This window comes from Oncorhynchus clarkii, chromosome 26 (assembly GCF_045791955.1).
Source record: "Oncorhynchus clarkii lewisi isolate Uvic-CL-2024 chromosome 26, UVic_Ocla_1.0, whole genome shotgun sequence".
Lineage (NCBI taxonomy): Eukaryota > Metazoa > Chordata > Actinopteri > Salmoniformes > Salmonidae > Oncorhynchus > Oncorhynchus clarkii.
Genome location: NC_092172.1, coordinates 37,192,390 through 37,219,763, shown reverse-complemented (window position 1 = coordinate 37,219,763; position 27,374 = coordinate 37,192,390). Strand labels below are relative to the sequence as shown.

Below are 27,374 nucleotides of genomic sequence, written 5' to 3'. Positions count from 1 at the left end.
GGCGGAGCTGAAAGGGACTGGGCGGAGCTGAAAGGGACTGGGCGGAGCTGAAAGGGACTGGGCGGAGCTGAAATGGAGAGAGACTGGGCGGAGCTGAAATGGAGAGAGAATGGGCGGAGCTGAAATGGAGAGAGACTGGTTAGAGCTGAAATGGAAAGAGACTGGGCGGAGCTGAAATGGAGAGAGACTGGGTGGAGCTGAAATGGAGAGAGACTGGGCGGAGCTGAAATGGAGAGAGACTGGGCGGAGCTGAAATGGAAAGAGACTGGGTACTATAGACGATTGGATTTAGCTATGAGTCCCTGCGTTGTCTCTTCCACCGTCTCTACCGTCCATGTTTTCAGTGAAGCGTGATGTTATGTGATTCCATTTGATTTTCCAGTTCTCACTAACTGTTCTATCACAGCCTGCAGCTGGGAACACGCTACAGTGTTGTTTAACAGCCTGTTATGGAGCGTTACCCTTCACATTACAAGAGGAGAACATGATAGGTAATCTCACATTAAATGATTTCTCAGTAGACAGTTATACACACCCACACACACTATTGTATTCAGTTATTCAAATGAACCTTTATTTAACTCGGCAAGACAGTTAAGAACAAATTCGTATTTACAATGAGGGCCTTTGGGGACGGGGGCTGGTATTAAAAAATAAATAATAATTATACAAAACACATCATGGGCAAGAGACAACATATCGTAGAGACCTAAGACCACAACAACAGCACGGTAGCAACACACGACAACAACATGGTAGCAACACAACACAACATGGTACAAACATTGGGCACAGACACCAGCACAAAGGGCAAGAAGGTTGAGACAACAACACATCACGCAAAGCAGCCTGTCAGTAAGGGTGTCCATGATTGAGTCTTTGAATGAGAGATTGAGATTAAACTGTCCAATTTGAGTGTTTGTTGCAGCTCGTTCCAGTCACTAGGTGCAGCGAACTGAAAAGAGGAGAGACCCGGGGATACCCCCACACAGGCACACCCACAGAAACACAACCACGCACCCCCCCACACACACATGCACGCACCCCCCCCCCACACACACACGCACCCCCCCACACGCACGCACGCACCCCCCCCACAAGCACGCACCCCCCCCACACGCACGCACCCCCCCCACACGCACGCACCATCCCATACACACACGCACCCCACAACACACACACATGCACGCATGCACGCATGCACCCCCCCACACACGCATGCACCCCCCCACACACGCATGCACCCCCCCACACACACACACATGCACCCCCCCCACACACACATGCACCCCCCCACACACACACTCATGCACCCCCCCCCACACACACTCATGCACCCCCCCCCCCCCACACACACTCATGCACCCCCCCACACACACGCACGCACCCCCCCACACACGCACGCACCCCCCCACACACACGCACGCACCCCCCCACACACACACGCACGCACCCCCCCACACACACGCACGCATCCCCCCACACACACGCACGCACCCCCCCACACACACGCACACACCCCCCCCCCACACAGACACTCTGACACACACAGACACAGACACTCTGACACTCTGACACCCCCACACACACAGAGACACTGATACACCCTCACAGACACTCTGACACCCCTCTCCCCTGCTGTATGTTGCAGTTCCTCCGGAGTTCCTGAAGAGGCCGGCCAACATCTACGCCCACGAGTCCATGGACATCATGTTTCAGTGTGAGGTCACAGGTTCCCCCGCCCCCACCGTCAAATGGGTCAAAAACGGAGACGCTGTCATTCCCAGCGACTACTTCAAAATCATTGTAAGTTTGTTGTATTGTAAAATGCCATTAGGATGTGTGACGTAAAACCTGTAGTTCAGCTTCTGATCTTTACTGAGGGGAACTTCTAGTGACTTTCTACAGTCTGATACCTCTTAACCAATCGCTTTAACAAGCACAACTTCAGCTAGATGCTCAACTGATGTTGTCTTTGATTTACGAGTGGTCGGTCAATCACCATATTGATCTCACACAGTCTCCACCTCAAGACATTGACCTATTTCCCTCTCTCCACCACCTGATGTCATTGACCTCTCTCTCTCTCTCTCTCTCTCTCTCTCTCTCGATCTCTGTCTCAATCTCTCTCTGACCCGCAGAATGAACACAACCTGCAGGTGCTGGGTCTGGTCAAGTCTGACGAGGGCTTCTACCAGTGTCTGGCAGAGAACGATGCAGGGAACATGCAGTCCAGCGCTCAGCTCATCATCCTAGAGCACGGTACGTTGGGAGGGGAACCGCATGGACAGGGTTCTAGATAGAAGACCGTGTTCGTTCTTGGGGAGCTTGGTTGTAGTAGTATTGATGGGTGTTGTGGGGTACATCAGGTTTACTCAAACACATGGCTGGACACTGGACATAAGTAGAGCCTAGAATACAGTAGACAATGGGAATATTGAACAAATCTAAGAAGCATGCCCAAAGAGTATGACGAGCAAAGAGAGTGGGACAAGAACAAAGACAACCCAAAACCTCCAGGGAGGGGTAGTGGCAGAAACAAAGACAACCCAAACCCTCCAGGGAGAGGTAGGGACAGAAACAAAGACAATCCAAAACCTCCAGGGAGAGGTAGAGACAGAAACAAAGATGATCCAAAACCTCCAGGGAGAGGTAGGGACAGAAACAAAGACAATCCAAAACCTCCAGGGAGAGGGAGGGACAGAAACGAAGACAACCCAAAACCTCCAGGGAGAGGTAGAGGTAGGGACAGAAACAAAGACAACCCAAACCCTCCAGGGAGAGGTAGAGACAGAAACAAAGATGATCCAAAACCTCCAGGGAGAGGTAGGGACAGAAACAAAGACAATCCAAAACCTCCAGGGAGAGGGAGGGACAGAAACGAAGACAACCCAAAACCTCCAGGGAGAGGTAGGGACAGAAACAAAGACAACCCAAAACCTCCAGGGAGAGGTAGGGACAGAAACAAAGACAATCCAAAACCTCCAGGGAGAGGTAGGGACAGAAACAAAGACAATCCAAAACCTCCAGGGAGAGGTAGGGACAGAAACAAAGACAATCCAAAACCTCCAGGGAGAGGTAGGGACAGAAACAAAGACAATCCAAACCCCCCAGGGAGAGGGAGGGACAGAAACAAAGACAATCCAAAATCTTGAGGGAGAGGGAGGGACAGAAACAAAGACAATCCAAAACTTCCAGGGAGAGGGAGGGACAGAAACAAAGACAATCCAAAACTTCCAGGGAGAGGTAGGGACAGAAACAAAGACAACCCAAAACCTCCAGGGAGAGGTAGGGACAGAAACAAAGACAATCCAAAACCTCCAGGGAGAGGTAGGGACAGAAACAAAGACAATCCAAACCCTCCAGGGAGAGGTAGGGACAGAAACAAAGACAATCCAAAACCTCCAGGGAGAGGGAGAGGTAGGGACAGAAACAAAGACGACCCAGAACCTCCAGGGAGGGGTAGGGACAGAAACAAAGACGACCCAGAACCTCCAGGGAGAGGTAGGGACAGAAAAAAAGACAACCCAAAACCTCCAGGGAGAGGTAGGGACAGAAACAAAGACAACCCAAAATCGAGAGGTAGAGGTAGGGACAGAACAAAGACAATCCAAAACCTCCAGGGAGAGGTAGGGACAGAACAAAGACAACCCAAAACCTCCAGGGAGAGGTAGGGACAGAAACAAAGACAATCCAAAACCTCCAGGGAGGGGTAGGGACAGAAACAAAGACAATCCAAAACCTCCAGGGAGGGGTAGGGACAGAAACAAAGACAATCCAAAACCTCCAGGGAGAGGTAGGGACAGAACAAAGACAATCCAAAACCTCCAGGGAGAGGTAGGGACAGAAACAAAGACAATCCAAAACCTCCAGGGAGAGGTAGGGACAGAAACAAAGACAATCCAAAACCTCCAGGGAGAGGTAGGGACAGAAACAAAGACAATCCAAAACCTCCAGGGAGAGGGGGAGGTAGGGACAGAAACAAAGACAATCCAAAACCTCCAGGGAGAGGGAGAGGTAGGGACAGAAACAAAGACAATCCAAAACCTCCAGGGAGAGGTAGGGACAGAAACAAAGACAATCCAAAACCTCCAGGGAGAGGGGGAGGTAGGGACAGAAACAAAGACAATCCAAAACCTCCAGGGAGAGGGAGAGGTAGGGACAGAACAAAGACAATCCAAAACCTCCAGGGAGAGGTAGGGACAGAAACAAAGACAATCCAAAACCTCCAGGGAGAGGTAGGGACAGAAACAAAGACAACCCAAAACCTCCAGGGAGAGGGAGGGACAGAAACAAAGACAACATCACCAGACACCAGAATAGATTCAGGTCCTAAAAATAGGACTGGGTGTATGAAAACGCCCATGTGGGGGAAAGGGAAAAATACTAATCTGGGGCTGGGTGATGGCAAAGTTTTTTATTCTCCATCCTGCTTTTAAAAGTGCTGTTTCTCTGCCAAATCAAGAAGCACCGTACCTCATGATTCCAACAACCAGCACATCCACCTACAGATATCTACAGTAGCTACCAAACTACCTGCAGAACTGCATTTCTGTAGGTTACCAGATTTAACACGTGTGAATTGTCCCATTAATCCTGAGCAGGTTGGTAGATTAGCATAAATTGGGGTGTCGGTCAGATAGCTCCCTCCAAACAGTGTTCTCTTCTCCCCGTTGGACGGCACTAAGTCAGAAATAATGATGACCTGCAGCTTTTAAGTAGCATTATGCATATCTCAAATAATTGCTCAACAAGGGAGATCAGCAAGGGGTGTCTTGTGACCTAAAACTTGTTTTTGTTTGGGATCAGTCAGTAAAGCAGATGGTCTGACACACTCGCCTGCCCTCAGCAGGACGTCAGAGAGAGCACTCTTATCCCATGACATGAAAGGGCTGTTTTAATGATTCCTACTGCCTTTGTAAGGTACAATAGCTTATTGGCTACAGCTGCCAGGCTAGCAGCCCTTTCTCCCCCTACATTACACCATGGTGGCTTCTTCTCATGAAAGGAGAGAGTTCAGTGCTCTGTTTACAGCTACACAAACAGTGAATGTGGAAAGTTTATATTCCCTGAAGAGTGTATGTAAATATCCATCATATGCCCTTTGCTTATTTCGTTTCCATACATTTGATTCCTCCCTGTGTCAGCATGTGGTCCATCAGCATCCTAAACAATCCTATCATTTCTTACAAAAGCTGCCTCACAGAGGTGCCAAAGTAAGTATTCCCTTCCATAGAAATGGCCCAGTTTGACCGTGCTGTTCTGTGAATATCGCTCTCTGAGGCTGGGAGATGTTTTTCCTCCTCTAGCTCTGTAATTGAGAGTAGATCTCTCTGGAACGTATCTCCTCTCCTGTGCCGGGTTAGTGTACACAGATCCTCCTTGGTGCCATCTGTTAACTCTCCCCTCCCGCCGCTCTCTCCTATCAGCCACCTGCTCTGTCCCCTGTGCACCTCTGTCCACTGGGCCAAGTGCTAAATATGCTGTCCGGTCCGCACTGTCCCCTCTCTTTTCACCCTCACCGGCTGTCCTCCTCACTGCTGGGGGTCCTTATCCGTTCCCTCCGTCCTCCTCGCCTGTGTCACCCCCTTCTGTCCTCTTCCTCCTGTGTCTCCCCCTTCTGTCCTCCTCCTCCTGTGTCTCCCCCTTCCGTCGTCCTCCTCGCCTGTGTCTCCCCCTTCCGTCCTCCTCCTCCTCCCCCTTCCGTCCTCCTCCTCCTCCTCCTGTGTCTCCCCCTTCCGTCGTCCTCCTCGCCTGTGTCTCCCCCTTCTGTCCTCCTCCTCCCCCTTCCGTCCTCCTCCTCCCCCTTCTGTCCTCCTCCTCCTGTGTCTCCCCCTTCTGTCCTCCTCCTCCTGTGTCTCCCCCTTCTGTCCTCCTCCTCCTGTGTCTCCCCCTTCCGTCCTCCTCCTCCTGTGTCTCCCCCTTCCGTCCTCCTCCTCCTGTGTCTCCCCCTTCCGTCCTCCTCCTCCTGTGTCTCCCCCTTCCGTCCTCCTCCTCCTGTGTCTCCCCCTTCCGTCCTCCTCCTCCTGTGTCTCCCCCTTCCGTCGTCCTCCTCCTCCTGTGTCTCCCCCTTCCGTCGTCCTCCTCCTCCTGTGTCTCCGCCTTCCGTCGTCCTCCTCCTGTGTCTCCCCCTTTCGTCGTCCTCCTCCTGTGTCTCCCCCCCTTCGTCGTCCTCCTCTTGTGTCTTCCCCCCTTCGCCCTCCTCTTCCTGTGTCTCCCCCCTCCCGCCCTCCTCCTCCTGTGTCGTCGTCCTCCTCCTGTGTCTCCCCCTCCCGTCCTCCTCCTCCTCCTGTGTCTCCCCCCTCCCGTCCTCCTCCTCCTGTGTCTCCCCCCTCCCGTCCTCCTGTCTCCCCCCTCCCGTCCTCCTCCTCCTGTGTTGTCTTCCTCCTCCTGTGTCTCCCCCCCTCCCGTCCTCCTCCTCCTGTGTCTCCCGTCCTCCTCCTCCTCCTGTGTCTCCCGTCCTCCTCCTCCTCCTGTGTCTCCCGTCCTCCTCCTCCTCCTGTGTCTCCCGTCCTCCTGTGTCTCCCCCCCTCCCGTCCTTCTGTGTCTCCCCACTCCCGTCCTCCTCCTATGTCGTCCTCCTCCCGTCCTCCTCCTCCTCCCGTCCTCCTCCTCCTGTGTCTCCCCCCCTCCCGTCCTCCTGTGTCTCCCCACTCCCGTCCTCCTCCTCCTATGTCGTCCTCCTCCCGTCCTCCTCCTCCTCCCGTCCTCCTCCTCCTGTGTCCCCCCCCCCCTCCCGTCCTCCTGTGTCTCCCCCCTCCTGTCCTCCTGTGTCTCCCGTCCTCCTCCTCCTCCTGTGTCTCCCCCCTCCCGTCCTCCTGTGTCTCCCCCCCCCCCTCCCGTCCTCCTGTGTCTCCCCCCTCCCGTCCTCCTGTGTCTCCCGTCCTCCTCCTCCTCCTCCTGTGTCTCCCCCGTGTCGTCCCCTTCAGATTTGCCCCTTCTCCCTCACTGCTGCCGCGGTTGCATTAGTGTCTATGATAGAAAATGAGTTTGAATCATGTCTGTGCTCAGTCATGTAAAGAATGAATTGAGAAAAAGTTCCAATACAAATAAAATCCTCCATGTGTATAGTATCTTTTTGTAATCCAAACAAACATTTATTTCCTGTTCATCCAAGTTCAGACAGAAAAGCCTCCATGAACGAGCCCTACTTCACTGACTAAGACCAGAGTAGAAAAACCGTGTTCTTTGTGTTCTTCCTTCAGGAGTTCCACAAAGCAACACAGACCAGCTCACTGCCACGGGTTTAAAGCCCTCAGTTACTTTTTGGAGCAGGAGACCAAAAATAGCTCTCAAATTGCAGTCCGGAGCAATTTTAGTACACATTCCTTCCTTTGCCATGTGTTCTGTGCAATGTAGGGTGACTAGTTACAAACAGATGTTCGAACAGGACAACAGCAGAAATGGACCTGGATGGGACTAATTCTATAATGTGAGGGTGGCCAAGTGACCCTAGTTAATTCACCCTGTAAACAGGCCTCACTTCCTCCTGTCCTCTCCTATAATGGTGAGGAGCAGAGCCTTTTAAAAGGCTTAGTATTGTTACTGACACCATTTAGAAGTATTTGAGCCAGGCCACCACTCGTTGTTAGGTGTTGCTAGTTTAGCATCTTATTGGTCTCTGTAGTCATTTGTGGTCTATACATGTCTGGTTTTCTAGTCATTTACAGTCAAGTGTGTATATTATATGGCTGGGTTGTAGATTGACATTGTAATTGAAAACGAACTAAGAACAAAACGTAGTCAACATATACTGCGTTCAGTATTAACTCTCATGGCGTCTGTGTAGGATGGCAGTCAGTATTGGAGGGGAGCTGATGCAGGAAATCGGCGAATGAACAGGCATTGAGGACGTTGTTTGCTCCTCTGCCCTCTGCCTTTTCCTCCCACATTCATTCAAGAGATGTTCTTCTCTTTTGCATTGCAATGCTTGTTTTTCTCCCCTCAGCATGTAAGCACCCCTTCAGATATTCAAGTGCTCCTCTCTCAGCATACAGAGTGTGTTTGACCCCCCCCCCTGGTTCGGAGGCGCCCGCTGTAGAAGGGAATTGTATAGGATAATCAAATACCAGCAGGAGTCTACTTCATCTCATACTTATAGGACTCCTGTTTTTTTAAATATGATGTCTGTTATACCGGGGTAGTACATCTGTTATACCGGGGTATTGTGTCTGTTATACCGGGGTAGTACATCTGTTATACCGGGGTAGTGTGTCTGTTGTACCGGGGTAGTGTGTCTGTTGTACCGGGGTAGCGCGTCTGTTGTACCGGGGTAGCGCGTCTGTTGTACCGGGGTAGCGCGTCTGTTGTACCGGGGTAGCGCGTCTGTTGTACCGGGGTAGCGGGTCAGGTGTCTGACTATTTTACCAGGGCAGCGGGTCAGGTGTCTGACTATTTTACCAGGGCAGCGGGTCAGGTGTCTGTATTGTACCAGGGTAGCGGGTCAGGTGTCTGACTATTTTACCAGGGTAGCGGGTCAGGTGTCTGACTATTGTACCAGGGTAGCGGGTCAGGTGTCTGTCTATTGTACCAGGGTAGCGGGTCAGGTGTCTGTCTATTGTACCAGGGTAGCGGGTCAGGTGTCTGTCTATTTTACCAGGGTAGCTGGTCAGGTGCCTGTATTTTACCAGGGTAGCGGGTCAGGTGCCTGTATTTTACCAGGGTAGTGGGTCAGGTGTCTGTATTGTACCAGGGTAGCGGGTCAGGGGTCTGTATTGTACCAGGGTAGCGGGTCAGGTGTCTGTCTATTTTACCAGGGTAGCGGGTCAGGTGCCTGTATTGTACCAGGGTAGCGGGTCAGGTGCCTGTATTGTACCAGGGTAGCGGGTCAGGTGCCTGTATTTTACCAGGGTAGCGCGTCAGGTGTCTGTATTGTACCAGGTGACTGTATTGTACCAGGTGTCTGTAGTTTACCAGGGTAGTTGGTCAGGCGTCTGTAGTTGGTCAGGCGTCTGTAGTGGGTCAGGTGTCTGTTTTGTACCAGGGTAGTGTATTGCACCAGGTATCTGTATTGTGCAAGGGTAGTGCGTTTGTGCAAGGGTAGTGCGTTGGACCAGGGGCGTGCGTTGGACCAGGGGCGTGCGTTGGACCAGGGGCGTGCGTTGGACCAGGGGCGTGGGTGGAGTGGATAAAACCAAGAAGAGCTCAGTCACACCGAGGCTTTAACAGGAATCAGTCACTCCACCCATAATGACCAGTTCTCTCCCAGAGCAGAAAACCACTCTAGTCAACACTAAACTGACAGGACACAGAGCACTTTCACCACAGCCAAACACAAATGCCTGTTGAGAAATGGACTTTCTCCATCTAATGACTGGCTGAGTGCTTTTTTTGTTTTGCAGAGCGTGGGAGCAGTCGCATGATAAATTGAAATCAGTGGTGTTGGAATGCAGAGGCTGACATAGTGATAGATCAGAGAGGGAGAGATCTCCGCTGCCAGGCTTGCCAGCCAAGCTGCTGGGGAAGTTTTCACTTGGGCATAGCAGAGTGGGATAGAATCAATAGGATATTATAGAGTATAATTCAACCTAGCAGTGCTGTTTTTGATGGATGTGTTTTTGTGATCAGTAAGTCAATACTGATTAGACTGGAAAGAGAGGAACTATAGTATCTACAGAATACTACTACTGCAGAGAATACTACTACTGCAGAGAATACTACTAGTGCAGCAGAGAATACTACTACTGCAGAGAATACTACTAGTGCAGCAGAGAATACTAGTAGTGCAGCAGAGAATACTAGTAGTGCAGCAGAGAATACTAGTAGTGCAGCAGAGAATACTAGTAGTGCAGCAGAGAATACTAGTAGTGCAGCAGAGAATACTAGTAGTGCAGCAGAGAATACTAGTAGTGCAGCAGCGAATACTACTGCAGCCCAGAATGCTCCTGCAGCCCAGAATGCTACTACAGTATACTACTACAGCCCAGAATGCTACTACAGTATACTACTACAGCCCAGAATACTACTACAGTATACTACTACAGTATACTACTACAGCCCAGAATGCTACTACAGTATACTACTACAGCCCAGATGCTACTACAGTATACTACTACAGCCCAGAATGCTACTACAGTATACTACTACAGCCCAGAATGCTACTACAGTATACTACTACAGCCTTCCCAGTTACAACGAAGAAGAGAGAAAGCAGTGCTAAAAATACAATTTAGGGACTCCTCAGGGGCTCTGTACAACCCAACAAGAACACAAATGTAAACCCCTAGTGTCTGTCAGGGGGATAGAAGCTGTATCTTCAGTCCGGGGTCAGGGACAGGGCGACCAGACACTATTTGTGTTGTGTGTCACTGTGGCGTCTGTAGCAGTGTCTGTAAAGTCATAAAGCGAGCAGTGGTCCCCGTGCGACGCTCACAGCCATGTAAATGTGACAGGTTTACGCGCCCTGCATGTCGCCCCCCTCTCAGGAAGGCCTCGGAGAAGAGAGGGAGAGCGAGTCAGAGAGATGGCGAATTGAATCAGAGCGACTGTTGGTTTTACAGCTAGGCACTCTGACATGGGCCTTTTTATTAGCCTTGGAAGATGGATGGTGTACCAGCTAGTGTGATATTAGTTTATATGGGGTACGTTCAAGATTGGAAATGAAATGTTTTGAAAATGTTAGAAATGTATAGAAATGAGGTTAGTCCAAACATACAGCCTAGCCTAGCCTAGTAACATGCAAGGTATTCTTAGTGCCCCATCAATAGTAAATAAACTAAATAGTGGTGTTACCCAGAAGACTCGGCCCACCTACAGGAAGTAATGGTAGTGTTACCCAGACGTCTCGGCCCACCTACAGGAAGTAATGGTAGTGTTACCCAGACGTCTCGGCCCACCTACAGGAAGTAATGGTAGTGTTACCCAGAAGGCTCGGCCCACCTACAGTAAGTAATGGTAGTGTTACCCAGAATGCTCGGCCCACCTACAGGAAGTAATGGTGGTGTTACCCAGAAGGCTCGGCCCACCTACAGGAAGTAATGGTAGTGTTACCCAGACGGCTCGGCCCACCTACAGGAAGTAATGGTAGTGTTACCCAGAAGGCTCGGCCCACCTACAGTAAGTAATGGTAGTGTTACCCAGAATGCTCGGCCCACCTACAGGAAGTAAGGGTAGTGTTACCCAGAAGGCTCGGCCCACCTACAGGAAGTAATGGTAGTGTTACCCAGAAGGCTCAAGCCACCTACAGTAAGTAATGGTGGTGTTACTCAGAAGGCTCAGGCCACCTACAGGAAGTAATGGTAGTGTTACCCAGAAGGCTCAGGCCACCTACAGTAAGTAATGGTGGTGTTACCCAGAAGGCTCAGGCCACCTACAGGAAGTAATGGTAGTGTTACCCAGAAGGCTCAGGCCACCTACAGGAAGTAATGGTAGTGTTACCCAGAAGGCTCAGGCCACCTACAGGAAGTAATGGTAGTGTTACCCAGAAGGCTCGGCCCACCTACAGGAAGTAATGGTAGTGTTACCCAGAAGGCTCAAGCCACCTACAGTAAGTAATGGTAGTGTTACCCAGAAGGCTCAAGCCACCTACAGTAAGTAATGGTGGTGTTACCCAGAAGGCTCAGGCCACCTACAGGAAGTAATGGTAGTGTTACCCAGAAGGCTCAGGCCACCTACAGTAAGTAATGGTAGTGTTACCCAGAAGGCTCAAGCCACCTACAGTAAGTAATGGTGGTGTTACCCAGAAGGCTCAGGCCACCTACAGGAAGTAATGGTAGTGTTACCCAGAAGGCTCAGGCCACCTACAGTAAGTAATGGTAGTCTTATCCAGAAGGCTCAGGCCACCTACAGGAAGTAATGGTAGAAGAAACACAGACAACCCTAACTAGAACCCCCACTTCCTCCTTCTACCTCTGATTACTGGGCCTGTGTGGTTTCCACTGTGAGCAGTTAGGCAGCTGACCAGAAGATTGTGGTTTCCACTGTGTGTGTGTGTGTGTGTATGTATTTGTATTTACCACACTCTGTTCAAGGACCGTGAGCGTGGGTTTAACTGCCAATTTGCTCCCTTGGGCTTTCTTTACTCTACAATGGTTAGGACCGGCAGTGGTTGGTTCCTGAAGCATATTGTTCTTTGTATATTTTCCCTGATTGTTCATTCCATCTGTGAGATTCATTTGCTTTTACACGAGGACAGAATATTACCATCCGTGTGTTTTTCTGTTATTCTGTATGATAATTCAACCCACTTTCTTTTTGCAATGGAAACTGTAAGGTTATGTTTCTTTACACTTTCCTGTATCTTTTCACTGCTTTTTTCCCCAAGGTCACACTTTCAACCTTGTTATCGTGGCTGTTTTTAGCCCTGACCTGGGCTTGGTGTGTCACCTGCCTCAGCCTCACGCTCCAGTCACACCTTCCCTATCACTTTATCACTCACACTCCATCCAGGATGCTGGTTGCTGTTGTTGGATACCACCCATCCCCGGAGTCTACTTTCAGGGCTCTACTTGGCCCAAACAGCCTAAATGGGTGGAAGAGCCACGTTGCGCCAAAGCAAAGCTCTTCCTCTATACCCCGACAGGTCACCTGACCCCCAGCGGGGCCCCTGGGCTCCTGGCTCAGAGATGGGCGGCGTTGCCAGGCTAGCGTTTCCTCTTCACGTCAACCGCCCCCCTGTCGTGCCACCCTTCCTCTACGCATATTGACCATCATGCAACATTCCAGGGTGGTATATAATAGGCTACCCGCCTTGATGTCCCTGTGCGTGATATCCACCCCACGTAGACCAACCCAGCGACCCTGATTACACTCTGTGAATCCAGGGGGGGGGTTCCTCTCTGAGTTACACTAACAATTCATTTATTTGAACCTTTCCTCTCCTGTTGGGAGAAACCTGGCACAAGCACCCCTGAGATATCAAACCACTTACCGTACTGTACACAGTTACGTGTTGAGAATTCAATTCACACACCAGGTAATAAGAACCTGCGGTCTGTTGGGGATGATGATGATGATGATGTAGGGTAAAACACATTTCCTGCTTCTTTAACTCTACAGGAAGAACCCCTGTGAGTGCCCCCCCCCTCCCGGTTCTTCTCCACTGAGCATGTTTACCACTGGATGCATATGATGATAATTTCCCCAAAGAAAGACTACAAGACGGGGGGGGGGGGGGGGGGGGGGGCAATCAACATAGAAAAAGATGTCCATGCTCTTATTCATTTGCATATCAGGGCTCATGCCACAGCAGGCGCCTCACATGTTTTGGGCGAAGGGGGGGGGGACTTGATATACAATCATGACCCTACAGTGGAAGTGGATCAAGGGATGATGTTTGTCTGATGAGGAAGGGGATGCTGTATGTATGCATGTACACACCAGACATTTTAATTATTGATGTAACCAACCTGATTCAATTATCAGCTGTGTTTCAAAGCAGATGACAGTCCAAGGGGAATTTACTGCGTATATTAAACGTGTACACTCTTGTGATGGGAGACGAGCATGCAGGCGCTCTGGGACCACGGATAGAGGGAACGACTTTAAAGTGGCAAGGGCTGAGATGTATTAGGGGGATGGAGGAGATGAGTGGGACGGGGGGGCAAAAGGAGTAAGACTGACTGCTCCATGGGCCTGCTTTAGCCCTAGCAGGGAGGGAGGTTAGACCTCCTCTAGGGAGCCTACCTCTCCACCCTCACCAGATGAGTCTCTGTACACTTACTCCATCATATCCCCTGATGCCTGGAACACTAGGGGGCATCCCTAAACCCTAATCCTGCTCTCATGCTGTGACCCCCCCACCCCCTCCCCACCACCCTCTCCACCAGACCCCACCCTCTCCACCAGACCCCCCCCAACCACCCTCTCCACCAGACCCCACCCTCTCCACCAGACCCCCCCCAACCACCCTCTCCACCAGACCCCACCCTCTCCACCAGATCCCCCCCTGTCCGTCCGTCCACTGCAGTTGTGTTGTCCTCCTACAGCTCCATCCCCTTATCTCACCAGCCAGAGGGTCCTCAGGCAGAAAGGAGGCCATCTCTTCCCCCCCAAATAAAAAATTAAAACCAGACCCATCCCAAATGTTTCATCTTCCACACGTCTCTGATGCCTTAGTTCCACTTTGCTCTATTTTTCGGCTGTTATGCAGTTGGTTGGCTCTTTGTTGACGACGAAGAAAACAGAAAGTGTCTTCCAATGAGTTGAGTGTGATCTGGCAACGCTGTTGGTAGCTGTAGGTTTTCTACTTCCTGTTGAACCACCACACCACAGTACAACAAGCCCTTCAAGTTCCCAACCCCTTCACTTGTCCCTGGGTTCCCTTACTATGAGCTGTTCCACAAAATACCTTCCTTATCTGTGCTTCATAAAATAAAGAATATGCCAGGTTTTAGATCCCAGATTTCCAATATGCTGCAAACACCTGTTGAAATGGTGCAGGGAGTGTAAGAAATGAATATGGAGATACCGAGAACTCATGCGGACAGCTCCACATCACCCAGAACCCATGAACTCATGTCTAACTGTGGCTCTACAGTGGATTACTTTGCTTTCTCTGTGGCGCGAGCCTCACTGAAAAGCAGCTTTAATGCCACCTTCTCAGGAGGGAAACCCCATGTGTGTCATGTTACTGATCTGTGTTTTGTGCCTTGGGCAGTGGGCGTTCTGTAACCCTTATAGACTTTATAGGAAATCCGATGCCTCTCCCGTCCCTCACGACTCCCCTCACCACGTAAAAAGGTGTCAGAAACAGAAACGCTTTGTTCTTAAAGGAAAACAGGCAGAGGTGGCCCCGAAGAGGAGGGTGGGGGAACAGCGTCCTCCTCTTCATCAAGTCCAACGCTTGGCCAACCGACGAACGAGAGGAAGCAAGGGCCCGGGAGATAAAGAACAAACAACATGTTTCATCTGCCTCTCCATCTTTCTCGTTCCCTCCCTCGTTTTTGTCTTGAAGACATTTGTCTGTCTCTTACCCGAGTTTGTATCTTGTCGACACATCAAGAGCCTCTCCAAATGTCACGTTCTGTCAGAATTCTATTTCCTCTGATGTTATCGGCTGGAGACTAGCAAGAGAACATGGCCTCTTGAACAAATGAATGACTGAAATGGTCTTCGCTTTGCTTCCATCAGCAATGAATTGGATACGACCACACCGCGATCGTTCTCGCTTGATCAGAACCCCCCACAAACACTGTTTCAGAACATCTCCTCAGAGGAAGCATCACAAATCAGTCAAGATCGCAGTCTGTCTGCCATCACACATGTTCTTGTTGAAGTTCTATGAAAGCTTGGATGTGTTCCTTTAGCTGCTTAACTGACCATGATATTTTCCCGAAAAGGAATCAAGACATTTCCTTTAAATCTTTTAGCTCTATCATTATTTTTGAACCATCGTATATCAGCTCTCTCCATTTCATGTGCCATATCTCATCCTCTTCTGCTGAGGAGCATGACCATCTCTCTTCCCTCTTTCTCTCCTCCCTCCTTCCCTCCCGGAGTTAAAAGCGCTCATTCTGTAATGAGCCATTAGTGTAGCCATGTGGCTCTGTTCAGCGACATTACATGAACCCACAGACAGAAGCAGAGACTGTTTCCTTCACTTCTGAGACTAGTTCTACCATTATGCAACACTTGGCAAGACCTCTCACTCTCCAGGTTACATAGTAGCGACTTTGAACACTGCCTGGTGACGTCACTGTTGACCTGAATCCTAAATAACCATGCTTTTTTGGATGTAACAGCAATTAGATGTTTGAAAGCCCAACAGCTGGCCAATGAGCTAAGTGTCCTGTGGGTGTACGTGTGCCGAGAGGGGACTTTCTAAAACCCACGGCCTTCTACCCGTCAGACAAAGTGGCAGCGCATTCTGCCAGTTATGTTTTCATATGCCCACAAAGTTGACGTATTGTACAACTCGTATTGACATTACTAGAAGTTTAGGCACCAGTTACTTCCCTTCTAATCAAACTTGAAAAGGTACTGGAGATATTTTGTTCTGAAGAGCTCCACTGATATCATTCAGCTGCCCTGGAAAGTACAGTATGTTTCATTGTCAATTATTAAGATTCTTCTGTTATTAACTGTTTCCTTTGAATCTTTTTGTCTAACTCTTTCTTATACGCAGTACCCAGATACCTGGTTAAGGTAGAGGATAACTTTCCTCATTAGCTCCTAATGCCAGCCATTCATTACCAGTGTCACACGCCCTAATGACACAATTAATCTACTAGAAATAGACCATCAGAACAGCTACAGTAGAAATCTAGGATTCTCCTCAATTTCTTCCTTACTGTAACTGTCCATGGCTGAGAATAGATGGAAGACTGATTGTGACCAGGAGACTGAGACATGTCCTGTTCTCTGTAATACCACTGAGACTAACATTAACAAGGAGGAGACTGAGACATGGCCTGTTCTCTACAGTACCACTGAGACTAACATTAACAAGGAGGAGACTGAGACATGTCCTGTTCTCTGTAATACCACTGAGACTAACATTAACAAGGAGGAGACTGAGACATGGCCTGTTCTCTGTAATACATCTGAGACTAACATTAACAAGGAGGAGACTGAGACGTGGCCTGTTCTCTGTAATACCACTGAGACTAACATTAACAAGGAGGAGACTGAGACATGGCCTGTTCTCTACAGTACCACTGAGACTAACATTATGGTTTTCATCTACTCGCTGTATGCCCGGTGCCAACTTGGACATAGTGGTCCTTAGCACGTGGCCGCATGCCAGCGCCTCGCTAGGCAGCTCAGGAACCTCTCCACCCAGTTGACTGCCATCTTTCTAAACCCTTTTCTTTCCCTTTATTCCTTATTCCTTCCCCGGCAATTTGCTCCGGGTTCTGTCTCCAACAGACTGGTCATCCTCCAGCTGAGCCTTAAAGCCCAGAGGACCGAGGGGAGTGGAGGGGGGCAAGCCCCGGCCCAACGGAGTAAGCTTGGGCGGTATCCAGATTCATACCTTCATACCGACCTTGTGCCAAACCGGGATATTCAGTAATACCAGCACGGAACACAAGGGGCGCTGTTTTCAAACCCCACTGATACTCTGAAATCCGAAGGTTAGCAATGCTAAAAAGTCCCATAGAGAATGCTAACTAAATGCTAACAAGCGTATTGTGAAGATTTTATACAATTTGACCTAAACTACACAACTAACTCAAAAATGCTACTTACGGTTTGCTGCACACACAACAAACAAATAAGCCACAAGGCTCTTGATCCAAGAGGGGATTCTCTGCAGCTAGATAGTTAAATAGCTACTAAGTTAGCAAACCAAATGCACAACTGCAGAGCATTTAGCACATTTTTGACAGTTAACTTAATAGTTATAAGATATCTAGCTGGCAAACATTTAGCTGTGAATTCCATACTGTAATTTGATCACCTGGCACATGCTTCACAACAGTGACTCACAAGGCCCCAGTCTTTTGTCCTAGTGGGCTTGTAAACAAACACCACATGTAAACTTGATAATGAAAAATGATGTGACAGGTGAAATGAACAACACGATCTTTATCTCCTAATGTATTGCACAAGTTTACTGCAGGTATTTATCATCTATCTCCTAATGTAATGCACAAGTTTACTGCAGGTATTTATCATCTATCTCCTAATGTAATGCACAAGTTTACTGCAGGTATTTATCATCTATCTCCTAATGTAATGCACAAGTTTACTGCAGGTATTTATCATCTATCTCCTAATGTAATGCACAAGTTTACTGCAGGTATTTATCATCTATCTCCTAATGTAATGCACAAGTTTACTGCAGGTATTTACTTAAAAAGTAGCTACAAATATTCACATTTATAAAATTTAAATAACTTCACTGGTCATGACAAAACGTCTCATGGCTTTTTCCAAATACCCCGGTATACGGTGTGTGTATACGGTATACCGCCCAAGCCTAAAACCGTCTCTGACCGAGAGCGTCCTACGTACACATACAGATATACAGCTGTATAGACACACACACACACACAAATGGACACACACAACTGTCATAGACATGTCAGGACTGTTTATGATATGAGGATATAACCTCTGAAAGTCATACGATTAACAGATATGTAAACCCTGCAGCAGCTCAGTCACACGGACAGACTGACAGCTCACTCTGTGTACTAGTCAGTAATTGCGTTGAATGATGCCTCCTCTACGTTCCGTCTAATGGCTCGTGTCGTTACAGAGAAGCTGTAGTGAAATGAACCAGACTTAATGTATTTCCTAGAGTTCTGAATCAGATGGATGTATATCCTCCTCAGGCCCTCTTTGTAAAATAGCTTTATGTTTATGGAGGGAGATGGAGCCCAGGTATTCCCAGTTGTTGGCTGTTTCTGTGATTGAATATTTTGTTGATGATTAGATTGTTTACATTTTATATTGGCGTGTATTTTTTTATTATGGGAGGTGAGGAGAATTTTCTCTCAGTGCCCAAGGAAAATATGTTGTAACTCTGTAGAATGACACTTATTTATTATCTTCCCTTTACTCAAATATACAGGGGAATCAATTCCCTGTGTGTGTGTGTAATATACAGCAAATCCCACACCACTCTGTTCAATATCCAAGGTCATGGCACTGCTGGAATCTGTCATATAAACAGATAGTCTAGTCTCCCTGAATAAGCATCTCCTCAGTGTGTCATGATGGATAGATGTACTATGGTCAGCATACATTTGCATATAGAGTTGTATTTCTCTCTCTATATATATACCCCATATGTTTAGTTTCTATGCATTTTGGCATTGCCCTCGACTTGATTCCTTTGACCTGCTACCAATGGAAATGCCACAGTCTCTCTGACATTCTTTCCCTGTGTTGTCTGAGTCGTCTAGTATAAAATAGAAAGCAGATATACCCATGTCTAACCACAGATTGTTCTGAGACAGCACCAAATGACATTTTTTCACATTGCTGTGGGTAGACTGTGGAATAGCGCCAGTACAAGTGCATTAAAACATTATAGGGTGGGTTTGACAGTTGGTGTGGAGCTCGAAGGTCACACTTTGCTATGTAGAATATGTACAAAGTCTAGACTGTATTTTCTATATGTGTTCATACACCAGTCAGTGGTGTTTGTGTGTTGCTCCCCTCTTCCATTAGAGATGTTGTGCATGTTTAGTCTCCCTCTTTTTGTATTGTGTTTCGTTGTGATTATTCCAGCGTGATATTAGTGTGTTTTTGTGATTCCTTGTCATGCCGAGAGCTCTTTTTTTTTGTCACGTGGTTATTTTGTGTGTTTCTTCTGTTTTCTTTTTTGTTCTCCTTTATTTCGCTGTCCTTTCCTTTCTCTTCTTCTCTCTGTTCCTTTTGGATGCCCTCTGTCCGTCCACCTCTTTCTCCTTCTCTCTCTCGCTGTCTTCTTCACCTCCCTTCACCTTCCATCCACCTGACCCCTACTCATCTCCCACCACTCCACCCTCAAAGATGTAGCCCTCCCCACCCCTCCTCCCCCCTCACTGACTCCTGACACTACTGACCATGTAACGCCAGGCTCCAGAGGTGTGGCTAACCCCACTGGCCCCACCCCCTCCGCCCCCCGTGACGTCGTGGCCTCGCTGGTCTCCACCCGCTTCATCAAGCTCACCTGGCGCCCTCCTGCTGAGCCCAACGGAGAAGACCTCACCTACTCTGTCTACTTCAATCAGGAGGGTACCAACAGGTACCTACCTACACAGTACAGTATTACACACTACTCAGTGTATTATAGCAGGTAGGCCCTCTATTCAGTACAGTACATCATACACACTACTGAGGGCCCCTATAGCATACACCCTGCTGAGGGCCCCAATAGCATGCACACTGCTGAGGGCCCCTATAGCATGCACACTGCTGAGGGCCCCTATAGCATGCACACTGCTGAGGGCCCCTATAGCATGCACACTGCTGAGGGCCCCTATAGCATGCACACTGCTGAGGGCCCCGATAGCATGCACACTGCTGAGGGCCCCGATAGCATGCACACTGCTGAGGGCCCCGATAGCATGCACACTGCTGAGGGCCCCGATAGCATGCACACTGCTGAGGGCCCCGATAGCATGCACACTGCTGAGGGCCCCGATAGCATGCACACTGCTGAGGGCCCCGATAGCATGCACACTGCTGAGGGCCCCGATAGCATGCACACTGCTGAGGGCCCCGACTGCATGCACACTGCTGAGGGCCCCGACTGCATGCACACTGCTGAGGGCCCCGATAGCATGCACACTGCTGAGGGCCCCGATAGCATGCACACTGCTGAGGGCCCCGATAGCATGCACACTGCTGAGGGCCCCGATAGCATGCACACTGCTGAGGGCCCCGATAGCATGCACACTGCCCAGTGTACAGGTAGACTCTTGCTATGTAATGGTGTGTCGTCTGTAAATACAATACTGTCCACTCAGTAGAAATCAAGTGATATAGTATTGCTTGCCTTCTTTTGATAGTGTGTGCACTAACTGGGCTGTTGATAGTGTATACACTAACTGGGCTGTTGATAGTGTATACACTAACTGGGCTGTTGATAGTGTGTGCACTAACTGGGCTGTTGATAGTGTGTGCACTAACTGGGCTGTTGATAGTGTGTACACTAACTGGGCTGTTGATAGTGTGTGCACTAACTGGGCTGTTGATAGTGTGTGCACTAACTGGGCTGTTGATAGTGTGTGCACTAACTGGGCTGTTGATAGTGTGTGCACTAACTGGGCTGTTGATAGTGTGTGCACTAACTGGGCTGTTGATAGTGTGTGCACTAACTGGGCTGTTGATAGTGTGTGCACTAACTGGGCTGTTGATAGTGTGTGCACTAACTGGGCTGTTGATAGTGTGTGCACTAACTGGGCTGTTGATAGTGTGTGCACTAACTGGGCTGTTGATAGTGTGTGCACTAACTGAGCTGTTGATAGTGTGTACACTAACTGGGCTGTTGTGTGTGTGTGTGTGTGTGTGTGTGTGTGTGTGTGTGTCTCTCAGGGAGCGTATCCTGAACACCAGTCGGCCAGGTGAGATGCAGGTGACCATTCAGAACCTGATGCCCGACTCCAAGTACAAGTTCCGGGTGGTGGCACACAACAAGAACGGCCTGGGAGAGAGCTCTGCCGTCCTCAAGGTGGCCACCCAGGGTGAAGGTAAAACACACACACACACAGACAAACATACTGTATACTCTACAAACAAACATAAACACTTACACAGGGATAAACATGAACCCAGACCACCCCACTGTCGCTCTCCTCTCTAGGCCGTAGAAACATCCTCTGTAGTGGTTGTTCATTTCCTTCCAGTTACTTACTTACCTGTGTGTGTGAGAGAGGTGTGTGTTTAAACATGGCCTCCCATACTGTGGCTGAGGAAGAAGGGTGTGTGTGTGTTTGTGAGAGAGGTGTGTGTTTAAACATGGCCTCCCATACTGTGGCTGAGGAAGAAGGGTGTGTGTGCGTGTGTTTGTGAGAGAGGTGTGTGTTTAAACATGGCCTCCCATACTGTGGCTGAGGAAGAAGGGGGTGTGTGTATAGTGGGGTATGGTAGGCAGGCTGAATTAAAATGCATCCTCCTTCCTTCCAGTTCTCCAATCCGTAATACCTCCTCCGTCAAACATTGACACTGTATCCATTCACAGTGTATACTATACTTTGACACTGTATCCATTCACAGTCTATACCAGGCCTTTTTAGGATGTTGTGACTGGAGCGTTTTCCCCTCACAGCTCTACAGTAGACATGCTAAAGGCTTCCTCCTCCATGGCACAGTGGAGGTGAACACCCTTCTATTCATCTCTCCTTCTCTCTCTCTCACAGCTCAGCCTATTCATCTCTCCTTCTCTCTCCCTCACAGCTCAGCCTATTCATCTCTCCTTCTCTCTCCCTCACGGCTCAGCCTATCCATCTCTCCTTCTCTCTCCCTCACAGCTCAGCCTATTCATCTCTCCTTCTCTCTCCCTCATCACGGCTCAGCCTATCCATCTCTCCTTCTCTCTCCCTCATCACGGCTCAGCCTATCCATCTCTCCTTCTCTCTCCCTCATCACAGCTCAGCCTATCCATCTCTCCTTCTCTCTCCCTCACGGCTCAGCCTATCCATCTCTCCTTCTCTCTCCCCCATCACGGCTCAGCCTATCCATCTCTCCTCTCTCCCTCATCACGGCTCAGCCTATCCATCTCTCCTTCTCTCTCCCTCACGGCTCAGCCTATCCATCTCTCCTCCTCTCTCCCACCATCACAGCTCGGCTGCTGCCCAGTTTCTGGGTCAGTCTCTGCCTCTCTACCTGTGTCCTTTGCACCTGGCACTCCATAATGTGTGCCGACGGGAGCCTAACTACCCGTGGGGATAGCAAAGGGGGCAGCCAGTGCCAGGGACAAATTTGTCTGTCTGACAGTATCTCTTCTAGGTTAGAAATGAAGGTTTAAACTGTTGACCTGATTCCAAGTACCCGACCTGGACCGACCACACTGCATCCCTCACTGTATATATCTTACAGACACCTACTATATATACTGACAAATGAGAGCCTCCGTGTACTGCCAGGCATATCTGCAGCTAACGCACAGCAAAGGTACATATTCCTTCCCCTTAGAGAAGAATTGGGGTATTTGTCAGTGAAACTGGGGTCTCAAGTATTTTCCATGTTTGATGGACAAAGGCGTAGTTTGTATTACATGTAGAATCAACATGGTCTGTCTGTTAAAACACTGCTATAGGTTCCTTGTGTGTGTATATACAGTGTATTTTGATTTGTTTAACACTTTTTTGGTTACTACATGAATCCATATGTGTTATTTAATAGTTTTTAGGTCTTCGCTATTATTCTACAATGTAGAAAATAGTAAAAAATAAAGAAAAACCCTTGAATGAGAAGGTGTGTCCAAACTTTAGACTGGTCCTGTATATACACTACCATTCAAAAGTTTGGGGTCACTTAGAAATGTCCATGTTTTTGAAAGAAAATGTTTAAAAAAAATGTCCATTAAAATGACATCAAGTTGATCATAAGTACAGTGTAGACATCGTTAATGTTGTAAACGACTATTGTAGCTGGAAACGGCAGATTTGTAATGGAATATCTACATAGGCGTACAGAGGCCCATTATCAGCAACCATCACTCCTGTGTTCCAATAGCTTATCCAAGTTTATCATTTTAAAAGGCTCATTGAGCATTAGAAAACTATTTTGCAATTATGTAAGCATAGCTGAAAAGTTGTTCTGATTAAAGAACAATAAAACTGGCATTCTTTGGACTAGTTGAGTATCTGGAGCATCAGCATTTGTAGGTCTGATTACAGGCTCAAAATGGCTAGAAACAAAGACCTTTCTTCTGAAACTCACAACATTAACAATGTCTACACTGTATTTCTGATCGATTTGATATTTTAATGGACAAAAAATTTGATTTTCTTTCAAAAATAAGGATATTTCTAAGTGACCCCACACTTTTGAACGGTAGTGTACGTCATCCTAAACACCACAGAAGTTCTCTCTTGACGACTAGGTATGGTTAATGATGCATTACATTTGCCACACAGCTCAGTTTCTCAGACGCTATCGTTATCCGTCTAGAGACTACATCCTCCAGTAGATGTGTGGCTCTCAGCACCTGCTACCACAGTCTTGTGTTAAACAGCTACGCCGGTCGGCACCAGAGCTGTTAATTGAATGTAATGACTCACGTCCCTGCAGAGCAAACAACAATGGAAACACCCCTCTCCCTCCTCAACCACTTGGTTTAGTCCCAGCCGCTCTCTCTCGGCTAACCAATTCCAATTAACTTAATACTTCAGATAAATTCCTCTGTAAACCAAGCATGACCTTGTCTGTCCCCGCTCCCCCCTCTCACCTACTGGAATACCATGCTAGAGGGATTGGTGGGATGATGTGGGGAAATGACCACAGCATGTGTGTCAGGCTTTGCGGTTTAAGAAAAAAAAACAGGAGGACATTCCAAAATGGCAGTCTTTCAAATTGTGACCGAATTATCTCCAAGTGATTGAATGAGAGTGTGGTTTTGTGCAAGTGTGGTTTTATGATGTGGCTTACATATGAAAAAAATACAAATATTGAGATTTGGGGGGAGAAATGGCTTCCTGTGTCTTTTTATTTGGGGATTCATACTAAGTGTCCGCTGTATCCTTTGGTGTTTCCAGTGCAAGTTCCTGGCCCCGCCCCCAACCTGCAGGCTGTGTCGACCACACCCACCTCCGTCACCCTCAGCTGGGACACTCCCCTCACTGGTAACGGAGACGTCCTCACCTACAAGGTCTACTATATGGAGAAGGGTCTGGACCTGGAACAGGTAAGACCCAGTGTGATGGGTGGGGGAGTTAGATGGCCCTATATGTTGAAATAGTGATCCATCATATTCTATGAGAGAGATTAGTCTTGTGATGATATAACAACAAGACTGCAAACAAGCAAAACAGAACAGCGAAATGAACCGTTGCTTTTCCCGGCTTAGCATCAGCACCATATAGCCCATTGAAGTGTCCCAGCTCGGTCACAGCCCAGTAGACTGCCTTGAAACTCCTGTTCCCCTGAAGTTCCAAAGCCTCTGCTCTATTCCCACTCTATCAGATAGCTGGCAGCACCACCCTCCCCATTCCCCAGTCTCCCAGCAGGCCACAGTGCAGCGCACCGCAGCACAGCCTCCTGAGTCATCCAGCCCTGCCAGCCCAACCAGCCAGGCGTTAAAGAGCCTTTAATATGATAATGGATGAAATGTCAGCCAGCACAACGAGTAATGATGCTGTTGCTGCTGCCGTCCCTCGCTCCCTAGAGGAGAGAGAGAGAGATTCTGACAGGAAGAGAAGAGGCTTATCTGATGATCTCTTTATCTGAAAAGAGAGGAACAAAGGTTGAATCCAGAGAACAGGGTAGCTAACGGGGTGTTGGAGTGGATGAATTATTGAGGCAGGGACGGGGAAGGCTTCAGGAAGTGGCATGTCTACAGGGAGGAAGCTGTCACAATGGCGCGCCTGACTTCAGTTGAACAGTTAGGCACTGTGGTTTTACTACCCAGGGACAAAGATTAGGGCGGTACCCAAATAGAGTAGCTATTTGTAGCTAGCTAGTTTTCCATCCAATTGACAACAGATTTTTATGCAAAAAAAATACAAAAAATCTGCATCAAAACAATATGCGCATTTTCCCACCAGATAACTGTTTCCATCAAATTGACTTGTTGCGGATAAAAGGCTGTGCGTGATGACGTAGTGCCCATAAAATAACTTTTGCGGTTAAACTCCCATGTACAGAAGGGGAAAAAAAGTTAAGTGTTTCTATCGCATTTCCAACAACTGATGGTTTTGTCACACAAAATGTTGCGTTATATAGTGAATGTGCCAACTCTGGTCGTGGCATGTGCACTATAGACAACAGCTCGCAGATACAATGTGTGTATAGCCTACATTCGTGGCCAAAAGTTTTGAGAATGACAAATATTAATTTCCACAAAGTTTGCTGCTTCAGTGTCTAGATATTTTTGTCAGATGTTACTATGGAATACTGAAGTATAATTACAAGCATTTCATAAGTGTCAAAGGCTTTTATTGACAATTACATGAAGTTGATGCAAGAGTCAATATTTGAGGTGTTGACCCTTCTTTTTCAAGACCTCAGCAATCCGCCCTGGCATGCTGTCAATTAACTTCTGGGCCACATCCTGACTGATGGCAGCCCATTCTTGCATAATCAATGCTTGGAGTTTGTCAGAATTTGTGGGTTTTTGTTTGTCCACCCGCCTCTTTAGGATTGACCACAAGTTCTCAATGGGATTAAGGTCTGGGCAGTTTCTTGGCCATGGGCCCAAAATATCGATGTTTTGTTCCCTGAACCACTTAGTTATCACTTTTGCCTTATGGCAAGGTGCTCTATCATGCTGGAAAGGGCATTGTTTGTCACCAAACTGTTGCTGGATGGTTGGGAGAAGTTTCTCTCTGAGGATGTGTTGGTACCATTCTTTATTCATGGCTGTGTTCTTAGGCAAAACTGTGAGTGAGCCCACTCCCTTTGCTGAGAAGCAACCCCACACACGAATGGTCTCAGGATGCTTTACTGTTGGCATGACACAGGACTGATGGTAGCGCTCACCTTGTCTTCTCCGGACAAGCTTTTTTCCGGATGCCGCAAACAATTGGAACGGGGATTCATCAGAGAAAATAACTTTACTCCAGTCTGTCCCTGATGTTTTTTCTGAAGAGAAGTGGCTTCTTTGCTGCCCTTCTTGACACCAGGCCATCCTCCAAAAGTCTTCGCCTCACTGTGCGTGCAGATGCACTCGCACCGGCCTGCTGCCATTCCTGAGCAAGGTCTGTACTGGTGGTGCCCCGATCCCGCAGCTGAATCAACTTTAGGAGACGGTCCTGGCGCTTGCTGGACTTTCTTTGGCGCCCTGAAGCCTTCTTCACAACAATTGAACCACTCTCCTTGAAGTTCTTGATGACCTGATAAATGGTTGATTTAGGTGCAATCTTACTGGCAGCAATATCCTTGCCTGTGAAGCCCCTTTTTTGCAAAGCAATGATGACTGCATGTGTTTCCTTGCAGGTAACCATGGTTACTACTCCCTTCACAGAACAGGGCAAACTGGCTCTAACCAGAATAGAAAGAGTGGGAGGCACCGGTGCACAACTGAGCAAGAGGACAAGTACATTAGTGTCTCTAGTTTGAGAAACAGACACCGCGTAAGTCCTCAACTGGCAGCTTAATTAAATAGTACCCGCAAAACACCAGTGTCAACATCAACAGTGAAGAGGCGACTCCGGGATGCTGGCCTCCTAGGCAGAGTTGTAAAGAAAAAGCCACTTCTCAGACTGGCCAATAAAAAGAAACGACTAAAATGGGCAAAAGAACACAGACACTGGACAGAGGAACTCTGCCTCTGTCTGTTCTTAATATTTTATTTTATGATGAACTTCACAGGGTGGTGAAAGCACCCAGTGATGAGCTTGATGCTCCTTTCCAATAAATATCAAGGGTCTTATTCTGATGACATGATGATACAAATAATCTTGCTCTTTTTGTCAATAATAATCTTATCGTGTACAGTCGTGGCCACAGCAATGGTGGTGGTGTTAGTAGTGGTGATAGTAGTAGTAGTAGTAGTGATGGCGGTGGTGATAGTAGTAATGGCATTGATAGTAGTAGTGGCGTTGATAGTAGTAGTAGTAGTGGTGATGGCGGTGGTAGTGGTGGTGATAGTAGTAGTAGTGGTGGTGATAGTAGTAGTAGTGGTGGTGGTAGTAGTAGCGGTGGTAATAGTGGTGGTGATAGTAGTAGTGGTAGTTGTTATTATTAGTAGTGGTGGTGGTAGTAGTGGTGATGGTGGTGGTAGTAGCAGTGGCGATAGTAGTAATGGTGGTGGTGGTAGTAGTAGTAACGGTGGGAGTGGTGGTGGTGATAGTAGTAGTAGTTGTGGTAGTAGTAGTAACAGTGGTAGTAGTAGTAGT

General features: G+C 48.2%; 1 protein-coding gene across 16 annotated transcripts in view; it reads left to right on the top strand.

Moving 5' to 3' along the window:
* Positions 1-27,374, top strand: part of LOC139384372 (neogenin 1a) — a 215,625-nt gene that overhangs the window by 149,884 nt on the left and 38,367 nt on the right. For 10 of the 16 annotated variants that reach the window (XM_071129098.1, XM_071129103.1, XM_071129100.1 and 7 more), the window contains exons 6-10: positions 1,652-1,806; positions 2,142-2,262; positions 19,384-19,618; positions 20,911-21,065; positions 24,075-24,223. In XM_071129098.1, the coding sequence (XP_070985199.1) occupies positions 1,652-1,806; positions 2,142-2,262; positions 19,384-19,618; positions 20,911-21,065; positions 24,075-24,223 (815 nt within the window). The remainder of the gene's footprint in view (positions 1-1,651; positions 1,807-2,141; positions 2,263-19,383; positions 19,619-20,910; positions 21,066-24,074; positions 24,224-27,374) is intronic. The other 6 variants (XM_071129106.1, XM_071129104.1, XM_071129102.1 and 3 more) reach the window with 1 other exon arrangement.